The sequence below is a fragment of the Conger conger genome, chromosome 14 (assembly GCF_963514075.1).
Source record: "Conger conger chromosome 14, fConCon1.1, whole genome shotgun sequence".
Taxonomy (NCBI): domain Eukaryota; kingdom Metazoa; phylum Chordata; class Actinopteri; order Anguilliformes; family Congridae; genus Conger; species Conger conger.
The window spans coordinates 17,040,535-17,061,072 of NC_083773.1; the positions used below are offsets into that span (position 1 = coordinate 17,040,535).

The 20,538-nt window shown below is 40.4% G+C and overlaps 1 protein-coding gene across 4 annotated transcripts in view; it reads right to left on the reverse strand.

Moving 5' to 3' along the window:
• Positions 1 to 20,538, reverse strand: part of atp2b2 (ATPase plasma membrane Ca2+ transporting 2) — a 168,539-nt gene that overhangs the window by 56,182 nt on the left and 91,819 nt on the right. For all 4 annotated transcript variants that reach the window (XM_061219328.1, XM_061219326.1, XM_061219327.1 and 1 more), the window contains one exon: positions 490 to 687. In XM_061219328.1, coding sequence (XP_061075312.1) covers positions 490 to 687 — 198 coding nt within the window. The remainder of the gene's footprint in view (positions 1 to 489; positions 688 to 20,538) is intronic.

Here is a 20,538-nt window from a genome sequence, read left to right on the forward strand (position 1 = left end):
CCTTTGGTGGATTTCCTGATTCCCCGTCTCGTCTGAGAAAGCTTGAAATGCAGAGTCATTCTTGTTAACAAGGCCTTAGGAGGTGAGGTCTTTGCCTTTCCAAACTCAGGGGAATACACACTCACGCACTGGACGTGCCAGACTATATAGTTAGAAAACCCCATGTCAATAAGCAATGCCCGCTTTAAGAGCATGTGCACATTCAGTTGCTGCCCTCAAGCCTGGCTGTTACCTTCATGTTCAGAATGAGCAAGCTCAATTGGCAAACAATTTCCAAGTGTTAATTTATAACCAGCTAAGGGATCACTTCTGGCTGTACGGACAGGATAAATGATGGGCTGTTTGTTCATATCAGTCCTGTAATGAACACTCATTACCTGAGTCTTCAGAGACTGATCCAACTGCATTTACCTTTTAAAGTCAAAAGCATGATGTCATTCTGCAACTCCTGTGAGAGACAGGCATATAGACAGATAGATTAGCACTCACATTCACTCCCTTCCCCTGGAGGGTGGTAAAAGGAAAGTCCGAGGGAGATCATGGCGGCGATTTCTAAGATAATGAGGGTTACATCTTGCAGCGCTTCCCATACTAACTGTAAGAATGTTTTTGGCTTCTTTGGAGGTATAAGGTTTTTCCCATAGATTTCTCTTCTTTTTTCTAAGTCGGCTGCAACTCCAGTTAAACCTGCAAAAAGAAAGAAAAAGAAAGAAAAGATATAAGACAACAATAATAAAAAATGTCACAAATGAAATGAAACATTTCAGTACAACGCTTGCCAATTAGGCAACTCTGCTTGATTTGCAAAACAATTCTGCTATATATCTGTCATTTTCCTTGCTATTTGGATCATAAAGGAGTTGAAGGTGCTATAAAAACACTGTGAAAGTATCAAAACGTACAGTCACTAAATAAATCCACACAATCCGTATGAAAAGTTAATTTAAACAAGCTGTTTGGACTTCCGTAAATGTGTGACATCACAATGATACACTCATTTGCTATATTCAGCACGGCCCACCTTGTAGCCAGAAGAAATCGAAGCTCTCAGCACAGATGGCGTTCAGTTTGTTGGAGCTAGCCAGCAAATCAGTAACGAGGTTCATCAATATTAATTAGCCTTTAAGACATAGTCACGAAAACAGCCTGTTCTCGGTAAAGCTCGCTGGAGACATGTACATGGACATGTAAAACTGGATAAACATTGTTCTTGTTACTTCAAACCACAAAAATGTCTTCTTACTGTACGGATATCAGGACCTAAAATAAAACGCACAAAGGTTTACAATATGGGACTGAATTAAATTAAACCAAGTGATGCTAGCTAGCCAGTCACTCAACTAGATACTCTAGCTTGATTGTTAGCTTGGGTTTTGTGCTTGGCATCAAATGGGGGGCAAGGAAGCCTTCCAGGCTGTTGGCTCAGAGTTGACTCTTGTGCCAAAAACGGCTATGAGTGCATCAAAATGTACAAAACAACACTTCACAACGTTAATGAGCTGTGCAGAAATGGTTATATCCAAATTAGCTCAACTTAATACACTTGCAAATTAACCCACTGAACCACAATATGACACCATTAGTACTACAGCATAACATTTCAGTTGTGCACCAGAGCAACTGTCGTGACTTGATATCAGCAGGCAATTAATTTGTGGATTTGAAAAAAACAATGAAATATAGGCTTTAAACTATAACCCACATATCATTATCATTGACACATTGAGACACAGTTCAGAAAACTGTATCCTTCAAAAAAGGGAAGTCCTTTTTCACACATAGATACTGAATGTTGTTGTGCGAGTCATAATGGCACATTTTGAGTGTAAGTATAAATTAAAGCCAGTGGTCAATCAGAAAAGAAAAAAAATTAAAAAGCAAGCCTGTTCACAAGTGAAAACCCACGGACAAAAAAAAAATTAATAGGCTCTCTATCCAAGATTGGGCCCTCATGTCCCCCCACAGTCTTCAATTACAGTGCTGACTCATCAGCCAGGCTGTTTGCTGCACTTACATAAGATGCTTTATAAGGCAGGGCCCAGACCTTTCCCCTCGCCTCCTCTGCACAGACCATGTTCCATGCAAATTATCCCGACATTGGCAAAGGTCCAACAAGCTCCAGGCATACTTAGCCGTGTGTTCGAAGATAAAATAAGAAAAAATTAACCGTAAGGTGGATTCAACCCGTCCCTGGTGTATACCTTTAAAAACACTGCTTCAAAAAGATCAACTATATTCAATATATTTTCACAGACATTTACACTGACTATTAGGCAAGTGTTTGAAGAAAAAAATTGGGGAATACACATTTATTTTTAAAGAACAAATATAAATGTAGTCTTCAATCACTGAAAGAAAGGAATACAAGGATCATGATTTTTAAGAAAATGACAAAACTACCAAGTAGGTACAACACATCACAGCTGTGTCCTTTAGAGGAATCTAATCCATACCATATAGCAAAAATGTTATTTGCCACAGGTTTGATGGAAATAGCATTGTATAAGTTTTGCTAAGTACAACACTAAATAAATATCACTGAAGAAACAAAAAGCAGAGCTATTGTGCACCTCAGAGAAAACAGTGGAACTGCAAACTGGCAGGCTCCTCAGAAGCCATTAGTATTGGTGCCAAGAATATGAATGAATGAGTAAAATATCACTGCAGCAAAAACAAAGTAAATTATAATTACAAATGATTAAACATATTATATTATACACAGATGAGCCAGATTCTTTTGCCTAATATGCTGTTGGTCCTCTGTGTGCTGCCAAAACAGCTCTGACCCGCAGAGGCATAAACTTTACAAGACCTCTGAATGTGCCCTGTGGTATCTGGCACCAAGACATTAGCAGTAGCCTTTAAGTCCTGTAAGTTGCTCGATCGGATTGAGATCTGGGGAATTTGGAGGCCTGGGCAAGACCTTGAACTCTTCGTCATGTTCCTCAAACCATTCCCAAACAATTTGTGCTGTGTGGCTGGGCATATTACCCTGCTGAAAGAGGCTCCTGCCATCGAGCAATGCCATGGCCATGAAGGGGTGTACTTGGTCCTCAACAATGTTTAGGTAGGTGGCACATGTCAAATTGATGTCCACATGAATTCCCAGACCCAGAGTTTCCCAGCAGAACATTGCCCAGAGCATCACACTCTCTCTACCGGCTTGTCTTCTTCCCACAGAGAATCCTGGTGCCATCTCTTCCCCAGGTAAAGTGTGAGCATGTACACATGATGTAAACGAAAATGGGAATTATCAGACCAGGCAACCTTCTTCCATTGCTCCAAGGTCAATTTCCGACACTCGCGTGCCCATGGGCATAGCTATGCAGCACCAGATGCAGCAGGGTGTGATGCACTGTGTGTTGGGGCACATGCCTACCATAACCATCATTCAAATTTTCTGGGACTTGTGCCACAGTAGCCCTTCTGCTAGCTCGGATAATGATTTGGCCCTTGTGAAAGTCGCTCAGGTCTTTAAGCCTGCCCATTCCTCCAGCATCCGACACGTCCACTACGAGAACCAACAGTTCGCTTACCATCTACTATATATATCTACTACCATCTACTTGACATGAGCCATTGTTATGAGACAATCAATGTTATTCGCTTCATCTGTGAGTGGTTATAATGCTTTGGCTCATCAGAGTAAAATATAATATATATACAATGCAGTCCATAAGTATTTGAACAGAGGTTCAGATGCTATTATGAGGCTGAGAAATAAAAAAAAATGCTCTTATCCAGAGCGATGTACAGTTGATTAGACTAAGCAGGAGACAATCCTCTCCTGGAGCAATGCAGGGTTAAGGGCCTTGCTCAAGGGCCCAACGGCTGTGCGGATCTTATTGTGGCTACACCGGGGATCAAACCACTGACTTTGTGGGTCCCAGTCATGTACCTGAACCACTATGCTACAGGCTGCCCTATGTCAGAGACATACGCCAAAAGATTTGCTTAACACAATAAGCATGACGATGATGGAACATCACTAAGAAGAAAGAGAGCGCTGGTGGGCTCAGTAATTGCATAGAGCCTGGTAGTCTAAGGAAGATCTCTACAGTTGATGGATGAAGAATTCTTGCCATAACAAAGAAAAACTCCCAAACACCCGTCCAACTGATCAGAAAAACTCTCCATGAGGGCAGCTGTTGATGTGTCCGTGAGTACTGTCTGCAGAAGACTTAAACAGAACTACAGAGGCTACACTGCAAGATGCCACTAGTTAGCTGCAAAACAGAATGGCCAGGTTACAGCTCGTTAAGAAGTATCTAAGTGAGCCAGCACCTGTGGCAGCCATACTGTACATGCACAAACAATAACGCCCCCAACCATGTTTCACCGATGAGGGGGGAGCCTCAGTTTTAGGACAGCTCCTTTTAGCCTGCATTTTTTTTATTGTATTAAAAAAAAAAATGTTTTACCAGGGATAGTGCATATTAATCAACATTTTCAGTTTCTCGATACTGAACTCTTATACCTGAAGAAAGAAACAACTGAACGCACCTGACTAATAAGAAACACCTGTGAAGCAATTTGTCCCAAATACTAATGGGGGGACTATGTATAAAAAGTGCTGTCATTTCTATAAGGTGAAATTAAAATGTATATAAATACTCTTTCATTAAAGCAGCTTTTTTATTTAACCTGTTCTCATGTTCCCACTCATGGGAATTCTAATTTTTTACATGCAAATTGTTTGATTACAAATCTAAAATTGTGGAGTACACAGCCACAATGTTCAAACTGACACTTTTGATTTTGGAGATATACTCAATTGAACATATTTTTTGTCAGGTAGTTTTATTATTTTTTTTCATATAATGGGGCTCACCAACTGATCTATATCATATCCGAGCCTACACTTTCTGATGGGGACAGGTTGCATGAGGGGTTATCTATTAGATAAACCCGTTTAATCTGTAAAAAACAGAAAATAGCCAAAAAAAAAAGAAAAAATTCAAAATCGCCCTAGGTCTCAAAGGGTTAAAGGAGATGTGTATGTGAAAAGAATGCCAAGCCCTGTAGAGGCTGTCCATTCAAAAGTACACACTGGTCAGTGTCCATACCTGAGGAACCATGCTGTAATGAGATTCCAATGTCAAAGCCAAAACTTTTACACTCCACAGCACAATCTATTTCAGGACCATCCCTTGGGATGGGGAGATTCGGTTTTTCCTCAAAGTCACTGCTGATTGTTTTGCCTAAATGACCTTTTCCCATGATGCCTTGTTCCTTTTTCAACAGAGACAAATGGGATTCCACCACCCTGTGAGACTCTGTGGGCTATGGCTCAGTGTAGCCGTGGGGTCATGTCAGGTCGTGGAAAAGGAGAAGGCTCCAGAAACGCACAGTGAGAAACCTTGACGGGAGTTTAGCTCACCTCCCATCACAAGATCACACATGTCCATACTGTGACTGTGACTTAAAGAATACAACTCCACTCTACCTCCTTTCACTGTTCAACAGCCTCAGAGTCCTGTCAGCCCCAGTGTATCTGGAAACAGGACAGGCTGAGAGGGTTTATAAGGGGACATTTTCTGCCAAACCCTTTTTGAGCAGAGAACAGGGCTACAACTCTTTAAACTCAGAATAACTTGTCAAAACGGATCTGAACCCAGTACACAGACACAGGGCCAGGGACATCACTGGGAGTGATAAACCAGCAGCAAATCCCCATGATCCAAATAGATAGGGAAGTGTCAGTGATTCCAGCCCATTCAACTGATGTGGTTTGAATGTGTTGCTGATTTCAACCCCTTCACTTGCTTGGCCTGGGAAAGAAGACTGTCTGAGATCTGGGCACCTCTGACTTCAGCCAATGGCGATCAGGAGATCGGTTTAAGGCTGGGTATGGGACAGAATAACACAGAACTACTGTCTACCTGTACACACTGTGGCCTCCAATCAACTGCTGCTTCATGAGCAAGAGTCTTTCTTTTCGCTTGTTGTGTTTACATTCATTTAAGTGTTACAAAAATGTGAAGGCCATGCAGGCTGTAATTTCACATTTTAGGGAATTACAGGTCCATTGTAAACCATTTTTAAACCATCAGCTTTTTGAAAATGCAAATATAAAGCTTCGTTTTCTCAAGCATTGTAAAAGCATGGAAGTGCTATGTTGCCACCGCGTCTCTGGGCTGCATTGACAACAGAACTGTACATGCTCCAGTCTGCCAACTGAACTGTACATGCTCCAGTCTGCCAGCTGAGCAGTCATTGCTCCTGAACACCATGAGCTATCAGCGTGCTACCCCAGCTGCGGGAGGTGAAATGGTTTGTGGAGGACAGAGGAAAGTCTCGCTGGGCGACCAGGAAGCCAACACTGCTGAATACAAACAGGACCGCAGATTACACTACCCAGGTTCTAGACGGCTAAGAATAGACTAATCAAACACTCCTTAATTGCAGCTCTGCGAGAAGGAGTTCCACTGATCTCCGGTGAGCAGCGTGAGGCCCAGTCAGCGTGTATGTCTGGTTGTGGTCTGCGGCCCACTTGTCATTTGACGCAAGGTAATTTAAGCGAAGCGTTTCAACAGCAGATAACAATTGAAATAAGAGATATGTTACTTTAAAGAGAGTTTGTGTAAGTCCAAAAAGGTACAGTATACAGTAGAGTGAGTGAGTGACTGGATGAGTGAGTAAAGGAGAGAGAAAGTGCGCACAAGAGAGAAACATTATACAGCCATCTTCTCGTAAGATCAAATGGAAGATGGAGATTGCGCTCAGTTGACCTCATTACTCACCAGGAGAGTAGGATCTGAAGACATGAGGGGCTAAAGCTACAACACAATACCCTCATTAACTTGCGTGTAAAACCAGGACACTCATGCACTAATAATGAGATGTCACATATGAGGTAGAGAGACTCCGAACTGGGGGAAACAGCTGAATTTAAAAGGATCAGAGATTGATTTTGGATCTATTTGTATCTCACAAAAAGAAAAAAAGAAAAACTCATAGGCCTACCAAAGGTGTATGCTATACTATTCATATAGTATAACATGCGAGCTAGCAGCATTGTTTGAACAGGGATTTCAAGGCAGTCAAAAGAAAATGTGCATCTTAAATATGGCTTAAGCATGTATGAAAGCACATGTCAGTCTTCGCAAATGAGGGAGCATTGAAAGATATTGCATATTTTAACAGTTGGCTTTTTCAGTGTGGCTAAAAATATATCACCATGGTAACGCTATGCATCACGCTGGCTGGATTGAAATGCTCGTGAGCACCCAGTGAACTCAACAGCTCAAGAGCAATGCAGGCAGCTATTTTCACAGACAAATGCTCAGTTGAACAGTATTGAAAGGTATCAGAGAACGGTGTTCTTTAAATTTCCCCACCAACCGCATAATGATCAAATTAGACGACTTACTATGGTCATAAATTTGGACTTCCCATGCTTCCTCAGTATCGGGAAATAGCTGATTTGTTTGGAGCGCTTAGATTAGGGTTTAGGGAAGGTTTTATAGAAGGAAAATTCTCAAGAAGAACACACACTTCTGTATACCATTTTCTCCCAAACATTCAAATACACACACGCATGCATGCATGTACCCATGCAGTGATTACAAGTTAACCTGTAACAAAGCATTGGCGGACATGACCACTCTGGTTGGTAGCATAATCAGCCTTGTGCACGTCTATTTGTCTGGGCAGCAGGAAGTCGGATCCTCCGTGGTTTTACACCATGCAGAACTACTGTATGTCCAAAACTGGTTTCCATGGAAACGAAATGTGATGATACAAAATATTGATCCCGTTCCACCAAATCAATACTGCAGCACGCTCTGCAGGCCCCGCGATTTCTACAAAGAGGAGGCAACTCAGATTATCTGCTCAACATTCTCCCCCAGTACATTAACATGGGAGAGAGAGGGATAGGTCAAATGTTGGCCACCTATTGCAGTATTTCATTGCACCTACAAAATGACAGAACCTGCCAGCCTGCAGTTGCATTTCACACTATGTCCAACAACCTGGTGGAAACTAATTTGCCCTGCTCTTGTACATGAATGTGTGCCAGGGAGCACAAACATCATGAAACACTCACTGTGTTCTCATCAGGCCATTAGCTAAAGCCGCTACTTCTGGGAAAGGAAGTGGCCAAATTCTCTTGACAGGAAAGAAAAATTATTTGGAGCCTCATTTGGGAAAAGAATAACTAGACACACATGCGGTGAAAATGGAGGTCAATCTATGGAGAATGGAAGGGGGAGGGGTCCTCCTACTGTGACTGCTCTGTGCCAGCCAGACTCAGACAGCCAATGGTGACCTTGGACACAGACTGGAGGAGGGCATAGACTATCCACACTCATCGGAGACAAGCTCTGACTAGAGCTGATTTCCAATGAGCAATGGGTCTCATTCCTGACATAAAAAATGCAGCCATTGTTTCTGTCCTTCTGTCTGTTGTAATTATCTTTCCTAAAAGATAACAAACATCATCCATTGTATGAGATGTTAAACTGAGACCCAAAGGTCACACTGTACAAAAAGAGGGCCTTGTTAACCCTGGTCTCCTGGTGAAATTCCTACAACACTGCAGTCTCTAAATCAGGCTACTGAATCGTCCCACTAAATATAACTTTCAAGTTGGCATACCTCGTAAGATAAAGATACAACTATATAATAAACAAAAATCTCATTTGGTTGTGCAATGAAAGTTTAAATGTGTTGGGTGACAAAGAGTATTAGAAAAAAGGATTACACATGCTTTTTCCAGGGCTATGTTGTTAATATGAGCCCCTTCTGAACATTTCCCCATCTGAATCTACATCATTTAAAAATTCATGCGATGGCATTAGTGATGGTTAGATCCAAAAATCAGGAACACAGAATGACAGATGAAAATCAGTTAAATGAACAGAATTGAAGGTGATGAAAATACTACATGATGTTTAGCAGAACTCACTGTGCTGTATCTGTATTAATATTTTCATTGCTGGTGAGACATATAGGCTTGAAAAAAATGAACAATTATTACTATTAAATTAAAAACAATTAAGAACAATCATTCCAATTATCACCACTGATCAGTTTTGAAAGTACAATATGCACCAGTGAGTTCTTGCTTCTTAGCAATAGCCAATGTTTGGCAATGTCTCTGATCAATTTATTCTGATTTTTCCACCCCATAACACTTTACATTACATTTTAGTCATTTGGCAGACGCTTTTAATCCAAAGCGACTTACAAGTGCATAGGTTCTTCCACAAGTTAAAGCAACACATCCATAACTAGTAAAATACACATGAAATGCTGTTCTAAACATACAGTCATCATAAGTGCAATTCAAGTGAAAAACATTGAAGGCATTGAAACTTTTTTTGGTCCTCACGATGAGAGAAAACAGCAACAGACTCAAAATGCCAATTCCTAGGATCAACCCTAGACCTTTTCTTAGCTTTATGTGCATGAACTAATGAAGCAACAACACACAGCTGTCCAACAAATAGCTGAGCAGTCAATTGTCAAATTACTTTTGGTTCCAAGATGGGCAGACTGCAATTCCTACATAGTTTTCCTGAAATGGACAAATCAAGGCTGACAGGCTGCACTTTAACATCATATTCATTGTTTCATTGCAAATGTGCAGGAGTACAGAGCCAAAACAACAAAACATTATGTCACTCTCTAAATACAAATGGACCACACTGTATGTTTGAGCTCACTAAAATTGCGCTAAAATAAGGTATTTTGAGTGAATATCAGTATATTTTTAAATGAATTACTTTTCCTCTCTTTGTTATTACAGGCCCTGTGCAATCATTTTTATTACATGTAAAGTGTTCATTAAGCTACTGGATGAAGATGTATACTTACTTTTATAGGTTTATAATTAATTTTTACTTTTGATGTAAACTATGCAATTTCTAAACACAAGTAAAGAATAAAACATCACAGTGGTGTACAGATTTATTATTCTTGCTGTTGTACATCTTGTAACATAACCGTAAGACTATTATGGGTTTATGAGTATGTCTTATGCAAAAGAAAATGGGAATTTGGCAATACGAATTTCAGTACTGAACTTATTTACTTTTATTAAATTTGTTTGTGAGTTTCATAAGCAGTATTGTAACTTGAAGGGCTTTTCAGAGACAAAGGGCTTACTCGTCAGATCAGGGACCTAGCCTGGGTCTGCCGCACACTGCAGATACACATCACATCACTAAAAGGCCTGGATCACCTTGGGTTCCCCTGGGCCCCCCTGACTCGTGTGAGTGAACCCCATTAGCACAACATGGCAAAAGGGTGCTTTGGCTGTAAGAAGTCCAAGTGTTTAAGACAGGGGGAGGTATAATACTAAGGTTTACAGAGAGGGTTTGCCATTATTTCACCTGAAGAACAAGCTAGGCTCCCGTGGGCTATTTAGGAAAATAGATCAATCCAAGTGAAAATAAAAAAGGCTCGCAGTTCAAAGAGCTATCCATTGTAGAGCTAACTGAACAGAGCGTGCTCCCTGTGTGGTCCTCTCCCTTGTGAAGCACAAAGCAGGATGTGTGTATTAAGACAAACCAAGTATAGCATTACACCCTTCCCTTCAACAATGGCAGCTAGATGATATTGTACTCATACTGTCAACACATCTCATTCACATGGTTACCATACTGCCCCACAGCTGGTACTGCCACTTCACTGCAACAACTCTGAACTTAGCGAGGCATGTGATGTGCAATTTCTTATCTGTTCTACAAATAAGACCTAATAAAACACACCTTAAACAAACATTATGGAGATCACTATATATTATACATATCTAAGACATTTAATACACTACACTGTAGAATAAATAAAACTTTTTATGAAAGTAGTATATTTCAGAGCTATATATTTTTAAAATATTGATCTTGCAATATTTGAAAGAAGCAATAACTGCCTATATATTGCGCATCATTATAATTTTCATATATTTTTCTTTTAATACGCAGTATTTTATACTGAAGCATATGTACCATTTTAGAAGGGTATCAAGGCAGCATAACAATAACACTCACAGTCACATTAAAATTGGGATACACTGGTCCCTGTCCATAGTGTATCATGTTTGGGTTGAATTATCACGGTGTAGAAACGTTGAACCTGTTCTTTATGTACATGCAACTGATGTGCAGTACAGGATGAATATTATTTTTTCATGTAGCTATCTGCTGTAAGAGTAGCCTCACACACACAGTAAGAAGCCTCACACACATTTCCACCTGCACAGCCCTGGGCATATTACAATCAGAGATGTGCTTTTTTTCTATTTTTACACTCAGAAAGATTCTGATATTTGTATACTTTCAGCTTGTTATGAAAGTATGCAGGCTATTAAACATATCAAAGTATTAAACATAAAAAAACGTACTGTACCTATTACCTGTAGGCTTCACAAAAGCTTGCTATAATCTACAAAGTCTGCAGTCAAAATTAGAATGCTACAATATAGTTTATTTTATTATTTAATATTTGATGGCAGTTTGCCAGGTTGCTAATAAGCTTACAACAGTGTACAACAAGAACAATCTTAAATCGTTAGCTCGCTGGGACTATTCCTGTCTTTGACAACATGTACTGGATACATAGTTGCCTAGAACAGATCTGAAATGAAAACAAAGAGCAGTGTCAGAAATTCTATTTTCGAAGTATTTTCTATTCAATGTTACATTTTAGAACACAATACATACATTTTTAAGTAATCTTGGGTGCTAGCAGGGCCTCCTTGACCATGACTGTGCATTCCTTCTTTGAAGCCTTATTCCCATAAGAGGAAGAAGGCTAGTGACGAAAGCGAATGATTCAGTGGCCAAAACTGGAGTACATAATTACGTACATAAAAGGTGTGAGACGGAATGCCCCTCCCTAATGTCAAAGAGTCACTTAATTAGACACTGACACTGCCACAGGCAGCAGCAATGTGCACTTTAATAGGATTGTCTGTTAGAGCAGGACTCTAATGAAAGGCTCCATCCATCCATCAAGCAATCAATCAATCTGTCTATCTATTTATCTACAGTATCTATCATAATGTCCTGTCTGGAACATACTTGCCCCCATTCAGCCCCATTTGATTGTGTAAATACACAGAGCCATCTCCAGTAAACAGCACAGCTCCACACATGCAGAAAATTCTAGGCTTGACTTATCCACCCCCCCACCCCAACCCCCCCGGATGAGATGAGTGAGAGTGGCCTCTAGCACCCAGCTGAGGTGTCAGTCTCGGGTTTCTCTTCCAGGGCTCAGATGTATGCTTGGCATGAAAGTGCACATTAAAATGCAGATTACCTGGGAAAGTGAGCCATGAGTCACTATGAGAAAGGAAGAAAAAGAATTCACATGGCTTCTTTTTGCACAGTAGGCTGGAATGTGTGTGAAGTGTTCTGGAATTAAGCCCTCCAAGACCTTGGATTCCACTGCCTGTTGTGTAAGGGTACTTAGATACTTAGACTACTATTGAGAGTTTGCCTTCAGTTGGTTTTAAAGTTGTTTTTGGAAGCTGTTACCTGTAGGTCATGTAGTAATAATAAGTGTTGGTAAAAATATCTAATTCACTTATTGTAACATTGAATACAACTGTACCATAGATAAACATGTTTACATGTTCATCTATGCAATTACTACCTTAGTTTTCCATTTTGTCCATAGTTTTCCAATGTGTAAATCTAGTAAATAATGCAATATAGTACTAAAATAACATTACAGTTAATTTGAGACTTTATTCTGAAGCTAGTGGTAGATCATTTTATTTCTAATAAATTATATACATTTAATGTATTTACTGCGCATGTGTCAACATGTATGCAATAGATTAAATACATTTATCGATTGTAAACATATATATAGATTTCCCATTACCTCCCTATAACCATCTATCCTAATTTTCATTCATTCATTCATTAATTCATTCATTCAACAGGGAAATAAACCCCACTGACATTGTAATCTTGGGGACCTGGCATAAAACAGCAAGCTCCAATCAACTACAAAAATGATAATAACATAGAGGGATGATTCAGTTGTGTAAACAGGGATTAAAAGCAGCAGCATACTTCAGTCACAGTGTCATGAATTGCCCGTTTAAAACCAGCAATTGAAATGAGTGTCTAGTTTAAGGTATTTTTGTAAATTGTTCAAACTGTGCAGCACAGTGTGGCTCAAAGCCATCATTCCAAGTTCAGTACTGAGTTGAACAACTTTAAAAATGTCCAATTCCCTGCATGAGAATGTGGTGATCCATGCAACTCTGGATAGTTGGATTTAAAGATGTTAGTCCAAACCATTCTTTAAAAAAAAACAGTATTGGGTTAATTTATAAAGTGTTTGCTTTTGTTCCATTGGTGATTTGTTTTACCTCATCTGAGAATCTGTTACTGACTCGCAACATCTCACCATGAGGACCAAAGGAGTGTCAATGCCAGTAAAGCTGGGCAAGACGGGGTGTTGAAATCAGAAAAAATCAATCTGAGACATAGCCAAAACATTGGGAGTGATTGCAAGATTAGCGATAGCAAACAACCTGGTAGACCACAGAAGACCAATGTAGTGGATGACTGAAGAATACTTTCAATTGTGAAGAAAAGCCCAACTGTCCAACAGATCAAGAAAACTCTCAAAGATATAGGCATAAATCAAAGCCTAGAATGAAGAGAAGACGACACAGGCATAACCTCACAGGGTTCAGTATGAGATGAAAAACACTAGTAAGCCTCAAGAACAAAATGACCAGGAACAAATTCTTCTGGAATAACCAGTATTAAATATCACGACTTTATTTTAGATCATGTTCATTTGTCCAATTACCTTTGTTACACTAAAACTGTAGGACTACGGCAAAATGGGCTTTAATTCCTACATGGATCACTGGATATGGATTTAAATACATGTTAAATTAAAGCTGACAGTCTGAACTCTAACCTGTGGACTGGAGTCCAGAGCCAAAACAACAGAATTGTGTGCATGTGGATAATATAAAAAATGTGTAAGTAGCTGAGCAAGTTGTCCTGGATAATAATGTCAGCTAAATGTCAAAATGTAGATGTAAATGCTAATCAAATTCATAATGTCACGTAATATATAGTGAGGGTCGCTTGGACACTTATGATTCTCATTTGAGCAATGTGATGAAACCACCCCCTCATGACCTATGCCTCCCCTGCACCAGTCTGAATCTGGCCTGGGCTCAACTGATCTGCACATCAGGGTGATACAGCAATAGGGCAATCTGGATTAGGTTCACCATCTTTAACTGTAGTGCACAGGTTATCTAAAAGTATTATGTCTCAAGATGCACAAAATTCACAATCCTGTCAACATATAAAAGCCAATTTCAGCCATCTTGCTAAAATATGTTCAACAAAGGCAAACTGACAAAGAGCTATGCAAAATTATTTAATGGGACATTAAGCTCATTTGTTAGGATCTTTGAGCTCCACGGACAGATGATGTCTTATTAACTCACAGTAATTGTTTAATGGAAAAAAGGCATAGAAAACCCTTGACAAGCTAATTTAAGACCCAAGTGAGTGTAAGATGCACACTGATACAGTTAGACACCTTTTCGTCGTGTTCTGTAACAGTAAACGAGCAAACTGAACTTCAATGTGTGCCCTGCTGCCATCTACTCAGGTTAGGGTCAGGGCTAGGGTTACTTGGTAGTGAATAAGACACAACTTTCTAAGCTTTACTTGCATGTCCTTTGATCTGTACCTCACCGTCTTTTTTTTTTTTTTTTTTTTTACTGAATTAGACTCAGTGCAGAGTAATTATGTTTATTTAAACTTATCAACATGAAATTACACTGTATCCCTCGTATACGTTAAACACAAACACACAAACACACACACACGCACACACACACACACACACACACACACACACACACACACACACACATAGCACATACAGACACACATACACATTGCATATACTTAAAAGCACATAATAAGTATGCATAGAATGGTAATGCTGTGTTTTCTAGGAAGCTATTTTTAAGTTAAATGTATACATAAACAGTTTGTGCCAACAAGAAGAATAAGAATATCTTCTTAAGAACCTTTTAAATAGGCTTGCTGTCATCTATCATCTTATAACCTTGAGGTGACCTTGTGCTTCAAATATGCAGCAGAATACAACTCAAAGCATTTACACTGTCCTAAAGACACAGTATGCTTCTGGGTAAGTTCTCTGACACTACTTGTACTGCGATGGCAGTTACTTGGTAAACTGGAAAAGCCCCATCCAAAATGCATTCTATAAGACTTGGGTCTGTTACAGTAGCACTCAAAGACACATACACTTGGATACAATGTTACTGCAGGGACAGATTGAGACTGCGTCATGCCATTTCAGGATTGTACACCTCCAATACTGCTTAAAAATAGAGGTGTAGGTAAACCAGAATGTTGAGTAAACCAGAGACAAAACTAAAGGAACAAAGCTTAGTCAGCAGCCAGCTTTCTTCAGTGTCACTCCAGCTATTCAAATCTGATCAACCCCACCCTAGTGACCAAGAATGATGATGTTAATGCCATAGGAAGGAAATATTTAAACCACCAAAAGCAAGGAATCGGTACTTCTAGCAGCTCCTCAAGTCCTGTCAACCCTCTTCTCCATAGAAAGAGTTTTCTAACCTGACATGTCATTGCACCATCTGTGATTTGCTGTGAAAAGTGCTTGCACACCAATAAAACAAAGTAGCTTTCTGTTGGTGAGAGCCAAATGTCAGGGTGAATATTCATGACAACATGTGACATGACAGTGTTCGGTCCAGCCACAATACACGCGAGAAGAATGTGTAACAACCAGAAAATGTGCATGATAAACTGAGCAATTTACTGTGTGCCATTTATGCATAGTTTATGTGGTGGCTAAAAGTGTGACAGGCAGGGAATCAATCACCATTCTTGATTTGGCTATGTACTCCACAATTTTAGATTTGTAAGGAAGCAATTCTCAATTAAAGTGCAGATTCTCTTTTAATAAAGGAAATTAATATCCATTTTGGTTATAATATGAAAAAATTCTGATCTGAACAGGAAACAGGAAGTCATTATTATTTCTAGGCTACTTTGTTGTGGGTAATTTAAGACTGGGGCACATGACCATGAACACTTGTTATTTAAGAAGCAGTATCCAATAACCCTTATGCATGTAAGCCCATTCATTACATAGATAAAGAGTAAAGAGTGAATTAATTAAACAACTGTTTCATGAAATCATACAAACTGATCCTGCTGATCTACAAGAGGGTCAAGGAATGGCAAATTAAAGTTGTCAAACGGTCTCCATTTTCATGAAATTAATCTTATGAATGACCATTTCGTATGCACCATAAACAAGTATCCCAACTTTACTTAAAAGGGCCATAATGTGGTTCTCTGTCAGAAGGAGTTGCGTTTCATTTAAGTTCCCCAAGGTCATCCAGTGGAGTCATCCAGCAGCACAAACATTTTCTAATCCGGCCCCTCAGAGACATTGGCTTCTCCTGTTTAAGAACTGCTGGGTGGAAGGAGGGCATGGTACGTTGCGAGCAGGAAGAAATTGTCCTTATTAAAAGAGATTGTGCTCCATCAGAGCAATTCCTGGCGGAGCCCAGATTTAATAGGATGTGTCGGAAGGGTCTAGAACAGCTGAGCAGGAAGAGCAGATTAGCATGAACATTAGGGAAGGGCGGGTCTTCAGGAGGTGGGATGCTGCAGAATTACGGCTCCAGGCACAAGCAGGCACGATATGCGGCTTCCTCTGCTCTCCAGATACAAGACTAATGCTAGATACAAGGCTAACGCTAACAGCTCTGTCCGCTGCAAGTCTGTGTCCTCTGCCACTACACTGGGGGTTCAACCCAAAAAGGTGGAGGCATGTTAAGTGTAGCACTGGCATGTGGTTTGCACAGCAGGGTGTGCCAAGCTACTGAATGAAATATATAGTGCCCTCCATAATGGATCCAAATGTCTAAGACCACTAATGCTTCTATTCTGCATTATTTTCTAATATAATACAACTTTTTTCATTACTAATTATATTATCAGCATAACAATTTGAGCGAAAAGTTGAATTGTTGAACAATGTACATTCATTTAAGATGTGTTTTATATTTGGTATATTGCCCTGTTGCTGTGATGGCAAACGTGCACTCCAGTGGGCAAATCCACAAATCTGTGCAAAACTTGATGATCCATGTCTTGACCTGAATGCTTGGCTTTTGTCGGTCTTCGAGTGCCCCCATAAATGAGGTCAGGTGATTGTGGATTGTCCAGCACATCTTCTTTTTGCATAAATGAAATCTGAATATCTGCACTTTGAATCTGTACTTTTCCACCTACGAGTTGTTTTATTAAAAACAGAGCCAAATCAAGAAAACATATGTCTTTGCCCTGTAACGAATTAGGCTCCGCTCCCTGTATATGCAGTCAGAAGTTGGCTCTTGCTAATGAAAAGCACAGGCACTTCATATCTCTACCACTGATTCATTATTTATATATTCCATAGAACCCTGTCAAGTTGATGCAATTTTATTCCAACAGCCAGCACAGATCCAATAGATTTTATTTTGTCTGTACAGCCAAGTGGATTTTGAAACCAAGCCAGTACATTGTAGTTTACAACTTTATTTTGTTTTATGCTAGAAGCATAAAACAAATATAACTCTTCACTGTAAGTAGTGTGACAGCAGTACTCTACCTTTCTTTATGAGACCTAAGTGTCAATAAGCACTTACTTTTCCCCATACAAAGCCTTAACGAGTCAGCAATACCAGTACAAAACAGTCACATTTAGGACTGAAAGATGATGCGTAAATTATTTAGTGCGCACCACCAACGATTTGGTGAATAATGCAATAATCACATACTCTGTCCTTCAACAGGATCCAAATGGTTTTGGAGGCATTCATACAGTAATATCCAGCAGCAAGCCACGAATTTAGGCAATCAGTTGTTAAGTAAAATTTCAATCTGCAAAAGATGGAAAAGGTTTACCTGTTTTAAAATCAAACTCAGCAAAGCCATTGGCTTATCTCATATAATGACAAAATGAGTATTTTGTCACCCTGTGTATAACGGTGGGATATGCGCAATATAAGGATCTGCATTACACAGAGTATTAGAATGTTTCTTCTGTAATTGAACTGGACGATTATGACATGTGTGATTTGAGCTGCTTTTAATTGCTGCCATTTGACTGTGGGTTGGTGTCCTAAATGCCTCCAGAGAAACCGTGCTCACTGGGTTAAATGTGTCTCCCATTTCCTGGACACTGGATAGAGGTCAGCTTTTGGCCCAGATCTCTCAGGCTTGCTCTAACCTTAAACAAATGTGTCCTTAATTTCTGTAATGCAATTTAAACTATTTATTGTTTGTTTCCTGGCTGTGAAATACAAAAATAATTCTAAACCAAACCTGGCTAGATTCAGATTGTTTACAGCGGTGTTTCGACCAGAGGGCCGAAGGACTAAATCAGTCCTAAATGACAAAGCGATTTTAACAGCACTTTAATGCACACGAGCAGAGACGCTTGAGAAATGTGATTATTTTTAGGAGAGGATGTGCATGGTGCTGAAATGTGACGAGCCGTCTCACAGAAATAGAAATGGGAGCAGAGGAAGTCACGGGGGAGGACAGTCACAGGGAGGGAACAGGCTCTACTCCCAGCACACAGCTGGTGCCCAGCAAGTCACAGCGCACCTCTTACCATACAATACCAGCATCTCTACAGCACAGCTATTACCATACAATACCAGCACCTCTACAGCACAGCACAGCTATTACCATACAATACCAGCATCTCTACAGCACAGCTATTACCATACAATACCAGCACCTCTACAGCACAGCACAGCTATTACCATACAATACCACCATCTCTACAGCACAGCACAGCTATTACCATACAATACCACCATCTCTACAGCACACCTATTACCATACAATACCACCATCTCTACAGCACAGGTATTACCATACAATACCACCATCTCTACAGCACAGCTATTACCATACAATACCACCATCTCTACAGCACAGCACAGGTATTACCATACAATACCACCATCTCTACAGCACAGCTATTACCATACAATACCACCATCTCTACAGCACAGCACAGCTATTACCATACAATACCACCATCTCTACAGCACAGCACAGCTATTACCATACAATACCACCATCTCTACAGCACACCTATTAGCATACAATACCACCATCTATACAGCACAGCTTTCAATTCATTACCCACATAGCCCTTCTGTACACTGCTTCAAAAAAAGCTATTTTGTATCATAACTGCTTTTGAGTTGTGGAAAAACCATTTTGTATTTCAGAGGGGGGTAGACTTTGATATTTTTGTGAATGTTTCTTTATTTAAAATCTAAAGTAATCTGTCCTGTCCTGCCTCTTTAGGCAAAGAGATTTTTCCATTTTGGAACAATAAGGATAACATTCTGTTCTATTCCCTTCTGCCTATTCCCACCTTCATTGCACAAGATCCTCTGATTGGTTAGCTAATTTGGTTGACGTTGTGGAAGCTGACGCTGTGATATAATCTCCCTCAGCCCGGAGGGGCACTTCACATAAGAGCTTTAGGTGTTAGGGTTAGGGTTTCTGCTTTCTGATGTTTCCGCCCTCCTCTGACTCACAGTTCCTGCTAAACTCCCTGTTGCCAAGCGCACCTACTCCACTGGCTCCCACCACTTCTAGGAAGTGAGTGCCACAGCACCCGGCAACTGGCACTGCACGCTAGAGAAACGCTCCGGAGAGAGAGAGAGAGAGAGAGGGAGGGAGAGCGAGGGAGGGAGAGAGGGAGGGAGAGAGGGAGGAAACGAGAGGAATCTGCGGGGGCACCAGGCCCATCTCGTTCTCTCATTATGCAACACTGACTCCAGTCGGATGAATCTCATACTCACAGACCCTCAGCGCGGCATTAGGCAAACCGCTCACACTGCTCTGACTAAGGGCAGCAGCACATGAAGGTGACTAAGCTCAGCAGAGAGAGACACAGAGAGAGAGAGAGAAGGGCAGAGGGAAATATGCCTATAATGCCTCTTGCCCTGATGTAAAATAAAATAGCTACATTTCAGGCTAATGACCAAGCTTATTAACGTGACAAGATGTGATCATATATTTCTATTATCAAGGTGTGTTTTGGGTGAGAACCAGCTGGCACACCTGTATGGAGGGAAGCTTGCACTTTTATAGCTGAAATCGCAGATGTAGCCCACGAGACGCTGTAGCACAGGCTCCTGGGGGCAGGCCCAGGCCAGCACAGGCCATGTACGCTGACAGACTGTTTTTCAACACAGATCTTACCACCGTGCTCACATATGCCACACGGGCAGTCCTGCCTCTACATGCCATTCAGGAGTGAAGTTATGTGACAATTCGCAGGCTTCTCTTACTGTCGTTACCAAACATTTCTTATATACCTCGTTATATACCTCATTATATACCTCAATGACCAAAAAATAGTCTGTCTCTTTCCCATCCTTCTAAAAACTAACATGCCTATCAGTAGGTTCTGTGCAATGACTCATTCTGGCATCAGCCTTCAAAAACAGCGTTC